Source organism: Quercus lobata, chromosome 5, assembly GCF_001633185.2.
Source record: "Quercus lobata isolate SW786 chromosome 5, ValleyOak3.0 Primary Assembly, whole genome shotgun sequence".
Lineage (NCBI taxonomy): Eukaryota > Viridiplantae > Streptophyta > Magnoliopsida > Fagales > Fagaceae > Quercus > Quercus lobata.
This window is the reverse complement of record NC_044908.1, coordinates 73,646,552-73,659,286: the sequence shown is the minus strand read 5'-3', so window position 1 is coordinate 73,659,286 and position 12,735 is coordinate 73,646,552. Positions and strand designations below refer to the sequence as shown.

General features: G+C 33.1%; 2 protein-coding genes across 2 annotated transcripts in view; both read right to left on the bottom strand.

Annotated features, from left to right (window-relative positions):
- LOC115991479 (protein DETOXIFICATION 40-like) overlaps window positions 1-12,735 on the bottom strand; it is a 43,213-nt gene that overhangs the window by 16,305 nt on the left and 14,173 nt on the right. The gene's annotated exons all lie outside the window — the stretch shown is intronic.
- LOC115991480 (protein DETOXIFICATION 40-like) lies at window positions 1,119-8,717 on the bottom strand. Its single transcript, XM_031115213.1, has 7 exons — window positions 8,285-8,717; window positions 7,512-8,143; window positions 4,899-4,955; window positions 4,516-4,754; window positions 2,141-2,259; window positions 1,970-2,056; window positions 1,119-1,421 (listed from the first exon to the last, which is right to left on the bottom strand). The coding sequence occupies exons 1-5, from the start codon at window positions 8,594-8,596 to the stop codon at window positions 2,243-2,245; spliced, it is 1,257 nt and encodes a 418-aa protein (XP_030971073.1). The 5' UTR covers window positions 8,597-8,717; the 3' UTR covers window positions 1,119-1,421; window positions 1,970-2,056; window positions 2,141-2,242.

Genomic DNA, 12,735 nt, shown 5'->3' with positions numbered 1-12,735 from the left:
TTTATTTAGCCAATATATCTCTAATCCTAGATCATAATTCTTATATATACCTTATTTAGGATTCATTGTAACATACGAATTGTGATTTTGGGGCAGAAAATTTGTGACCCCGGCCCACTATACACTAGGGCCTAAAGGCCGCGCCGAGGAGAGACGTTGCCGAGGACATGCAGCGAAAGTCCAAATGGCCTAGAAATGCAGCCGAGGATGATCTTGTCCTCGGCATCCCAAGACCTAAAAGGGAATAACGACACGCCATCAAAGGCAACCCCCAACGCGCTCCCAGAAGAAAGGACGAGTACAATAGGACTCGCACGGGGGTACAGTGTGGGAGCGGTTCAAGGAAAAGATGTCATCTCTGCATTGAATGCGCTAACAAACGTCCTGACCACATTGATGGGAAAAGACCCCTGAACAGTGTGGCTTCGGTTATTGCAACTAACAGAAAGTGGGGGAAGGCGGCTGATGGGACAAGTACTCGAGTAGTTACTTGCCTGATCAACAAATGGAAGGTCAGGATCAACTGAGAGGGGCTATATAATGTAAGAATTCATCCGCGCCAAAAAGTAAGAAAAGAGCATTATGTATCAACTCTTGGACCATTGTAACCTAAGGTAAAAGGAATAATGAGAACATTAAGCTCCTCGGACGAGGTCCAATAACCGGAACCACTCAGGCCGTGCCAGAGAGAAAGTCTTCTTGGACAAACTCAGTTCACCTTTGTGCAACCATCATGAACACCCTGACTAACTACTGTCCGATGACCAAGGCCTGGCCTTTTAGTCCACTCTCTACAAATTTATTGTTTGAGCCTTTAACGTTCGAACCCAATACACCAATTCGGGGTCGTTACAAATTGAGTCCTTACAGTGATTATAACTCCTAATTTTTCGATTTTCTCCTAATGGCATTTTTTTTATGTTGTGGGTGGTGGTTGGGATTCTGTTCTTTTGTGATTTTAGTTGTATATAAAAATTGGACTGTGGATGTCGTGGCTCACATATTTGGAAAGGTTTAATTAGAGCCCATTTTAAGTTAGTTGGACATAATAAACGCCATTTCCTTTTTTGGATGGACATTTGCCTTAATGACTGGCCTCTTTGTCCTTCAAATTCTCAGCTCGAATAAATGACTAATAATGAGTCAAATTGAAATTCAAGAACAAAAAATTAGAAATTGAAATTCAATGCAGTGTTAATAATCTGACTAAGCCAGTGGCACCAAATTTGGTGAGGATCCTCATGAAGCATCAAGCTTATTGAAAATTGAAAATTGAACACTTGATGGTTATTGGTTGGAAAAGATCCCATTTTCCATGCACACAAAGGCTTGTAACTTGATGTGAAAAGAGTGTGTTAATCCGTCAAAAGAGGTTCCTTCTTGTCTTCCCACTTATCCAAACGCTTCTTTGCTTTTTCAACCTAAAATTTTTTAGAGTTCAATATACAAATGATCACCAATTTGGAAAACTGAATCACCTACCTGTCAAAAATACGTCTAATTAATTGGCATCGCAATAAATGTTTTCTTGCTAATTTAAATAATTCAATAACTTCAACAGTAGAGAGGGAATTTGCAAATGTTTATATTAGAATATTAAAAAGTGTCAACTGAATTACAAAGTCTTGAATTTTCGACCAAGATTTGAGCAACTAACAAACTAGTCAAAATAAGAATGTTAGTTGAGTCTTTATCTTTCATTATATATTTATTTGAAGTCATCATCATAATTATTCCACTAAGCAAATAATTAATTTTTTTTCCCTTTGATTGATAAGTAAATCATTGTTAGTCCTTGTCATTATGAGTCCGCCGAAATTTGGACTGGTATTAGAATTACTTGTCATTATCACTTGTAGACTTGTGGTAAAACCCAAGTTGTTTTAATTATTATAAAAAAAGAAAAGAGTTAAAATTTAATATTGTATATGTTAATGTGATTATTACTAAATTTGGTTGTTGAATTTACCTCTTTAGTCCAATCTGTCCGAAATGTGAACCAAATTAAAATGAGAGTCTGTATAAGAGTGCCTCCTATCATCCCAGACCAAATGCCCTACACCAAAAACATAATTGAGAAAATAAAGGAACTGTTAACTCAAAAATAAAGGTAACAGTAAGAGTAAATAATTGGTCATACCTTAGCTCCAAGGTCGAATTTAAAGCCAAGTACTGCACCCAATGGGATACCAATAATGTAGTAACACCCCACGTTAACGTACGCAACAAATGCTTGCCATCCTCAGCCGACAGCCACTCCTTGAAAAATATGAAAAATGCTATTTACATTTCTATTTTCTACATTTTTTTTTAGTTTATCAAATAATTGCTAACATACCCAATTTGTGTGGATATATAACAATATAAATTAATTATATAACATTTTAAGGGTAAGTCGTAAGATTATTTAAATGTTAGGGATATTACAAATTCTACTATATAAGTCTTACAAGTTAATGTGTCACTAATCATAAATAAATAAATAAAAATTCAAATAATTATTTAATAGGTTAGAATGGCACTAATTACCTCCATTATATCATATACATCTTTAAAAAATTCTTGACATCTATATGTTATGCACATTTGACATGCAAAATATGTAGCAATATACATTTTAAATGCACGTTATTATCTCAATTTCTTAATAAGTCTTATAACTGAACTAATATTTCTTAATGTTTCTATTGGAAATATTCACAGTTCAAAACTTTAAATCCCTCCTCCCCCATTATCAAATTATAAAATTTCAACCCAAAAAAAAAAAAAAAAGATTCTTTTATCTTACACAAAACATTCCATGTGGCATGCACTCCTATAGTCCTATGTTCTGCATATCCATCCAGCTCAGGTGCAGCTCGATTACCTTCCCTCTTTATATGAATTAATTATTTCACAACATTTGGAGCCACTTATTTCTTTTAGCCTCATCAATGATGCCTCCTTGCTTATCAATAAAGTTTTGTTTAATGATTGTTTAGCATTACTCTTAGGAATAATATTAGTAATAATAACCATCTTTAATTAGAAGATAACTTCCAGCAATGTGAGAGAGATGTTCAACAACTAGTCCATCACTACCATTAAAAGACTTGACTGTTAGATTTCTTCATTATCTGTGCTAAGTTAAATGAGTATTTTTGTCTGTTTACCTGTAGAGTGTAGATCACTCAGTAGAGAAAAGGACAGACAATAGAGTACAAGAACATGTTCATCGACTAACAAAGATAGCATACTTCTTTTCAAGAATTTGTACAGCTTGTTGGTCAGTGCAAGTTTCGGTTCAGCAAAAAGCCAAATTTTTTCATGGCTAATATTATTATGAAGATATAGACTGGATGCATTGCATCCTAGAATCATTTCTAAAGCTAAATGATTCTTAATAACCTGAGAAAGCTGTCATGCATGCAGTCTTTACATTATCAATCTCATCGGAATTTGTTTTGGATGAGTTTATATATTTTTATAAACTTGTTTCATTTATGTTCAACTTTTTTTAAAAAAAACATAATAAACTGATAAAAATATGCTCATGCATGAAAGCAAACACCTAATCTCTTATTTTAGTCACTTAGTCAAATTTTTTTAGATAAAAGTAAGATAAAACAAACATACTTGCTACCTAGCTACTAGCTACGTACTGCTTCCAATTGAACTTACAGATCGATTTGTCTGCTTGTGGTGATCCAATTAAATGAATTGAAAACATCACTGTCTTTTTTCTTTTTGGGTTAAAAAACATCACTGTCTTACCTAGCAAAAACGAACTCGAACTCTGACTTTTTTTCCCAATGGGAGAATATTTTTTTGCTTTGAAAACTTCACTTAATTAATTTTGTCTTGGAGTACTCAAAAGCTAGCTCTAACTTGGTTATTTAATTCCTAATAGCAGTGACAACGTGACTATATCAGATTGGAAAAGTCAAGATCGTACATACATAACCTTGGTTGGTCTATTGGGTTTTGGTTTTTTTTTTTTTTTTTTTTTTTTTTGGAAATAGGGTTTTAGGTCTTATTCAATGAAAGTATTCTTGTGTGTATGTGAAATAGGGTTTTAAGTCACTATATAGATTATAAAATTGTTTCAATTATTAGGGTTTTCAATTAGGCATGACCTACATGGTGATTCACAAAAGTTAAGTGTTCTGCATGTGTTACGTACACATTTGATTAAAGCGTGCTCAGCTTAATTTTGTGCTTACCCTATATATCTTGATGGACCACATGTAGTAACATCAAAAATGGTCACGCATGTGCATTTTTCAACTGCAATGATTTAGGAAAGTGGTAGCTAGAAAAATATTCTGTTTTCTTTATGGTATATCGTACTATTGGCACTGCTAGCTAGGTTGTCACACTTTAATGTGCTCTCTAGCTAGATAATAACAAGTACAAGAAAATAATTACCTAAAAAAAAAAAGAGAATCACATCATTAACAAACACAAGAAAGTCAAGAATTAATGGTAAAGTACCAGTTACAAGCAATTTATTATTGGAGAGACCAAAATTCTTACCAGACAAAACGGGTTGGATTCCATTGAGTATGATAGATATGGCAAGGAAGGGAGAGAGTTCTGAGACAGCATCAGCCACAGTTGAACCACTCGTAAATGCATAGCTAATGACATGCCTCAAGGCAAAAACAAGGATGGCGCAGATCACCGCGATGACGGCAGAACTTAGTGTTACTATCACCACAGAAAATGCCGCAGATTTTGGATGTCCAGCTCCTAGCTCATTGCTCACCCTTACACTAGTATATTGTTTATATATTTTCCAGTAAACGTACAGTTAGATATCAAATTTTCATTAATTTTGTTAGTTGTTACTATATATGCAATAATATTTGTCAAAAAAAAAACACATCTAAATTAATAAGAACCACATAAATACTAACCTTGCAGCGGCATTGAAACCCACTGATATCAAGAAGAACCATCCTGCTACGATCATACTGCAACCACAAAATCATGCTACTCATTAGTACCTATCATATTCTTCTCCTTTCTTCTTTTCTTATTTATTTATTTTCTTTTTATTGACCTCAAAGTAAAACTTCTTTTGTGGAAAGTGCTGTATTTGTTACTAGGGTTGTCCACGGGTCGAGTTAGGTCAGTTTTCAACCTAACCTGGACTCGACTTGCCGGCATCGGGTGGAGGGCAGAGTAACCCAAAACCGACCGCCAAAAAAATCGGTCAATTCGGTTTCGGGTGATGGTTAGTGTCGGTTGGGCCGGGTTAGTTGCCGGAATTAAAAAAGGCATCGAAACTGGAATCTGGAATCTTCGCCGGAATCTGGAATTTTCACCAAAAATTGGAAAATATCGTTGGAAATTGGAAAGTCTTGCCAAAAATTGGATTTTTTTTTTTTTTTTTGAAATCTACATTTTTTTTTGGCTAGAAGTTGCTAGAATTTGGCTGGATCTAGCTAAATCCCATCAGATTTAGTTGAATCTGGTCGAGATCTTGCCAAATCTGGCTTGTTTTTGCAGGATTTGGTCGGATTTTTTTGTAACTTCGGTCGGGTTTGGGTTGCTCGGGTTTTGGAGATGCAAACCCGCCACTTAACCCGTTGATGTCGGTTTTTGAGAACGGAAACCCGCCGCCAACTAACTGGACCTTCGGTTTGGGCCGAAATCGGGTTGGCGTCGAGCAATTTGGCCGGGTTGTTGGGCTCCGATCGGGTCTGGACAACCCTATTTGTTACAGACAAAACTCAAAAGCCTGCATGTTTTAGGTTTCCACTATCCCATTCAATTTTCACGTTAGCCTTTACACCATCTTTTTGACCTTTCTTGTAAAGTATATACTTTTTTGATAATCTAAACCATAAGTATATACATTATAATATATATGTCAAATTTGATAGAGTAAGGTGATAAGTAGTCATTAGTGTATAATAAAAGTGGGAAAATACTAAAAAACTATATGTTTTACCATATAAAACTTATAAACTAATGTGGTAATGAATATAATTGGTGAATTTCAATTACCTCATAATTGAATTCTGAATTGTTTTCTCTCATTGATGACACATTATTTTGTAAAACCAATGTAGCAAAACTTGTAGTACCTATAATACTACTCATAAAAGTGAGGTCAATTATGATCCCATTTAAAATTGATACTATATAATCACAATCTACCACCTCAAATATTGTGAAAAGAGTTGGTGAAATTTGTTGTGTTCATAGTATTGTTGGGTGATAAATAGTGAATATTGAAGAAACATTACTTTCATATGTATGAATCACTAAAGCTACTTTGATTATGTATTAATCATCATAGACCACTTAATAGATGTGAAAAAAAAAAATTCATTAATTATACATAGAAATAAAAACCTAATAGACCAGCCAGTCACTACTTTCTTTTTGTGTTCCTAATTATGTTCACATTAATTTTATATATATATATATATATATATGTGTGTGTGTGTGTGTGTGTGTGTGTGTATAAAAGATATAAAATCATTTGTCTTAATCATAGTGATTCTTTTTAGAACAAAGTTTCTCTCCAAACTAACTTGGAGAAAAACTTTTCAAACTTCTCATATATTTCTTTTTTGGATGTAAATTTTGAAAATCTAACCGTTGAATTTTATGTTCCTTATGTTCTTAACATGCATATCAAATTTTGTTCAAATCGGATATTATTTACTATTTGATCAATTAATTTATTTTTTATATACAACTTTAGATTACAAAAACTTAAAATTATAACATTTATTTGATGACATAGTAATTGATCTTTGATTTTCTTAAAATTTTGTAAGCATTAAGGATATAATAAGAACATGCAATTTAACTATTAAATTTTCAAAATTTACACTCAATATAAATATATATGATGAATTTGTAGAGTCTCTCTCTAAACTAATTTGGAGAGAAACTTTGTTCTTCCTTTTATACTTCATCAGTTAAATTTGGTTGTTTATTAAGGAAAAGACAAAAATGACTGTGATAGGGTACAAAACAAAAGTGAAACACTAGCTGCTTTCTATATTCACGTAAATAAGTCAGCCAAAAAAAAAAAAGAATGAAAGAAGGAATGGTAGCCGAATAAATAGAAATTAAAGTTCTTAGTTTACTGTTTGTTGTATGGGTAGCAAGCGGATTTATTTGACCCTCAACCAACAACCTCTTTTTCTCTATTATTACACTCGACATGATCTTCCACCCTTTCTTTTGTTCTCTATATCCGAAAAATCCAAAGAGACCAAAATTGGTAGTCCGAACCAAATTATGAAAAAAATCCATGATAAAACCTTTTATTGTGTCACAGCTTTTTCATGTGACGGCTATGAGTGGTTTATGTAAAAAGAGTAGATAGTTATCCATAATCTATCATATAAGATAATAATAAAAATGAGTGTGGTTATTGGGATAGAATTACTGCCAAAATCCAAGACACACTCAATTGAATATTTTTGCTAAACTCTAAACTATGGGCAACACTCCCACCAAACACACAAGTGGGGTCAAGAAGAAAAGAGTAGGGCTTTTCTTACCAAACGGAGAGAGCGTCCAAAGCAATCTCGGCATTTTGGAGCAACCCAGCAATCAACACAAGTATCTGATAATACCAAGTCTCCAGACATAGCATGATAGCTGATGCAGTAGATAATTTCAAGAAGTCCCAGAGCCCAGAAAAAGCTTGCCAGCTAAGTCCAGTCCATGTGTATTTGCACCTGTCACTCACCAATATGTACACAAACTGCGCAATCACTATGATCCACCATGAAAAGCTCAAAATCAATGCCGCACCCAACAATCCCCAGCCCAGTTTGTAAATCACAATCCAGCTCAATAGTAAATGCACAACTAGTGTAGCTGCAGCGATGTACGAGCTAGGTGCCACTATGCTTTGTGCTTGCAGAAACTTTTGTATGGGAAAATTAGCAGCATAGGCAAAGATTTGTGGGATAAGACCATAGACAAAAATTGCAGCCGCGGATGCAATGGAACTTGATTCACCTAAAGCAAGCAAGAGGGGCTTGGAGAAGATGTAGATGAACATCACTAAGACCCCAGTACACATGAGTAGGATCATTGATCGCTGAAGATATATGCCTAGCATTTCAAACTTGTGAGCACCATAAGCCTGCCCACATAGTGTTTCCACTGCGCTTCCCATTCCAAGCTAGCCAATCAACAGACTAGTCAGTGTCGATCACATATGACTTGTTTTTCACTTTTATCAAAATTGTATTATCTTATAAGTGTAACAAAAATTTGCACATAATGAGATGAGATTATAGTGCTTTAGAGTTGAGGTACGTACCATGAGGCCATAGGCGAATATTTGGATACCATTGTTGCCAAGAGAGGCAGCAGCGAGCTCAAGATTACCTAGATGACCACAAAAGATTTGTGTGGACATGGAAGTGACACCATTGAGTAAGTAAACCACTACCGCAGGTGCTGCTAGGCGAAAGAGAGCTTTCAGTTCAATCCATGTACCGGATTTTAGGCGGCTAAAGTTTGAAACCTCGGTGTCGGATAGGGTATCTTCTAGTTCAGAACTCACTGTCTCTGGTGTTGGTGGTTTTGATTGTAATATGGGTTCATGGAGCTCACTGTCAATGGTGTCCATGCTCTCTCTCTCACACACACAAAGAAGCCTGAGTTTGTGATAGCTAGTAAAGTTACCCTTTGTTTATACTACTTGATATATAAGATACAAAGGGGTTTCTAAACGAAGAACACTGAGTTTGTTAGAGTGTGCCCATTTGGACTGGACTTATTTCAAGAGCGTCTACGTTTTCAGCATTTTCCTCTTTTTTTCTTTTTTTTCTTTTTTTGACGTGCTACTTTCACGTGGAGTGTCTGTCAGTGGGTCCCGTGCACACCTCTTTGACCAGCAAGCATTTTATGTGGGAATTAATCTGTCAGTGGGTCCCGTACATTATTTACGGAACTCACAAACTTTACTTTTCAACAACTTTTTCATTAAAAATGGATCACACGGTACTATTCACACATTAAAAATTATTTTGTTACAGTATTTTTAGTGTTCAATTTTCAACAAAATATGATTATAATTATTTTTTGAAGATATTTCGGAATCAAGGACCCATGAATCAAGCACATGTGAATCAAGTCTCTTTGAATTAAGCAATCACACCAAAGTTGGCAGCCAAAGTCAAACACGTTCCAAATAAAGGAAATCCCTCAATGGGATATTTGCATTTCACATTACTTTTTCCTCCTCATTTTCCTCCCAATTTGGGAGGATAAAAAAAGGGTTGGGAGGATAAAAAAAGTGGGCCCGGAAGGGAAAACTTTCTCCTCTAAAATAAATTATTGATATAAACTATCCAATAGACATTGCATTCATTCTAAAATAAGTTATAGTCATAAATAACATTTTTTTTTTAGAAAAAAATCATAATAACATTGTATAACTAAAAAAGAAAAAAGAAAAAAAGAAATTGACATAATAAAATGACTTACAAATTAAAACATATATTCATAGATAATTGCATTTTTTATAGTATATTTTCTTAAAAAGAAAACATAATACATAAACCTTTGAATTATTATTTTAAATTTTTTGAGAGTAATGATTTATTAGCAAAATCTAGCAAAAAATTATATTTGCCTTAGCATTAATTTTTGTTCTTTATTGTCTGTTCCATACCAATTATTTTAATAAGACTAATGGCAGATAGTTAGAAATGAACAGAAAATACATGTGAAAGATGAAATAATAATAATAATATTAATACTAAATGTAACACATTTAGTATATATTTTTTTTCTTTTTAAATAAGTAAGTCATTTATATAACATGTACCTTTTAAAAAGTTTCATTTTAATGTTATGAATGCAGTTTCAATGCCCATTTCGATTTGTCTATTTGAATAGAATATGGGCAATGCTAAGGATACTAAAAATCCCACAACGCTACAACACAAAAGTTGTGTCCTTAACATTTTCTATAAACTATTTCAGCGCTGACTTATTTTGGGTTATTGTTAATATATATAAATTAGTTCTATAATAACAATAATAATAATAATAATAATATATTATTGTTATTATTATTATTCTAATGCATAGTAAAAGGAAATCTTAAAAGCAAATTGGAAGCTTATATATCAAATTGGTATTTTTGTAATTTAGTAAATATAGAAGGGTGTTTATATATCACGCACCTTCTACGAAGCTTCCTTTTTCACTTTTGCTAAAATCTACCCCTCCCTACATGATTATCTCCTCACTATAACTCTTTTTCCTCTTTTTTTTTTTTTTTTTTTTTTTTTTTCCTTTTTCTTTTCTTCATTGTAACTTCTCTTATGGTTATAGTACTGGTCTTTTTTTTGTTATCCTTTCTTCATTATCGTCATTCCCTTCTCTTCTTTGACATTCTCCATCAATTTTTTTTTCTCTCACAGTGCCCTCCGTATCTCTCTGTCATCTCTTTCATGTTCTCTTTATTTTTATTTTCTTTTGCCCACAATAAGATCCACTGCCTTTCTTCTCTTCTTCTTCTATCAAAGGCTTTGAAAGTTGAAAAATGGGAAACGGGTTTGGTAGAGCTAGGACCGGAAAAGTTGAAAACAGAAAACTTCAATTGAGAGAGAGATTTAAGGCCTGAGGCTGAGGGAGAAACAATTAAGAAGAGGAAAAAAGATGAAAAGAAGCGTACCTCAAAGCAATGATTGGGTTTTTTGGATCATTGGAGATAAAGACCAGAATGGGAAAGAAGGAGGTTTCTTACGCTGGTTTTCAGTTCGCTAATAGTCGGGATTTTGTTTTTTATTTTAGAGGAAGGAGAAGGGGTGGATCTTTTTTGGCAGAGTCTCTGTGAAAGGGAAAGGCAAAGTCGAGTTTTAAAAGAGTTTTATCACGTTTTTTTTTTTTTTTTAATATTATGCTGACGTGGAAAACTGTGGAAGTTTCAAAAGTTTCGGTTTTATTTATTTATTTTGAATTAGGGTACTCTTATTTGTTATTTATGGTAAAATAACTAAAACTCACTAATTTATAGGTATGGTATCTTAAAATTTTAAAGAAGCTCGATTAATATGGTATTACAATTTTCACTTATTTTATGAAGCTAAGAAAATGAAAATGAAGTGATGATAATTATTTTAGAATACCTGTTACTCACTTGAAGTGTCGATGCTAGGTTTGTAATGCCCTTGATAATAACAGCCTTCAATCTTCTATATAATCCAATCCTTAATACATATTGGGTTACACCTCACCCACATAAGTAATAACCGCTTACCATATACCAAAGTATATCTCTTCTCTCCTCCTCATGTTGGCAAGAACCATTTCTATTACAATTTAATTAAAGAGAAAATCACATTGAATGTTATGTGTTCACTCTTTTATTATTTTCTTTTCACTGAAGATGTTTGAAATTTCTTCTACAAAATTTGGCAATTAGTAAATCATATATGGATCCAAAAAAAGAAAAACGAATTAGATGTATAGGCAAAGTAAATGTAAGTAAACTTCATTCTCAAAAAAAGAAAGTAAACTTAATAAATTTAATATTGTGTTTTATTTTTAGGACCCAATATATAATGATTGTTAATTTTTTTAAGTGAAAGAGTAAATAAAAAGAGTGATTAGATTCTTATTAAAAATAAAAGCAATAAAATGGTCTTAGTGTAAATAAAGACACATAATGGGTATTTTGTGAAGCATGAACCTTCGAAGAAGGTTCCTATTAAATTACTTTTACTATTCCCAATCCCATCCGTGATTGAGATTTATCTCACCTCTACTATTCCTATAAAGTTACTTTTCCTTTCCTCCATACTCTACTTCAGTTCTTTACTTCTTTCTCGTTGGTGAGCCTCTATGAACTCCCTTCACATCATCTTTTTTTTTTTTTTTTTTTTCCTTTTCACCATGCTTTTCTGCTAACATTTTCAAGTTTCAGTTTTTTCTTTTTTTAATAATTATTCAGTCTCATGAAAAATAGCACATGAAAATTTTCTCACCTTTCAACTGGCTGTAGTAAATCCAACAACTTTCTTTCCAGAGTAAATTATTCTTGCAGAAGAGCAAAACATTAATTCGGAACTTCTATCACTATTTGTAGGGAAAAAATGGTTCAAAAGGTAAATATAAATTGAGAGAGGTTTTGAATGGAAGATGGCCGTTGTAGTTAATTTCGCAACTACCTAAGATCACATTGTTTCGGATTTCTATTAATTGGCTAAAAGAGTTATAGGCGGTGTTTATTGATAAAAGTTGGCAGGCAACAGTCCGCTTAAGCGTTTTTTCTTTTAAATGTAACGGTTCCTAAAGCATTTTACTTTCAATGGCGAAGGAGTGCAATGCTTGATTTTTTAAATCCTGAAGACGTGAAAGGCACAACGTTTCGCTTTTTATTCCATGCTTTTGACTGGTAGCGTGGCAGATTTTTAAGTGGGATTTTTTTCCTACATGTCGCAATCTCCTTAATTGTAGGGAAAGGCTTCTGCTATTATATATAGCTAGCATTTAACCTGCACAATGCTCGGGGTCATTTAACATGTTAAAAAAAAAAATCAACTTAATATAACAATATAATGTATTATAAAGTACATTATAATTCAACTGGGCAATGTACTTTAATTTAACTAATTGCTGAAATAAACTAAAATTAGACTTTAAAATAAAAATTATATCATAAAAAATTGAAAGGTGTATACAAATGTTATAAGGAATAATAGAATCAGTTTTAAAACCATAGATCTGGCTTAGATGCTGATTCGAATGCTGAAT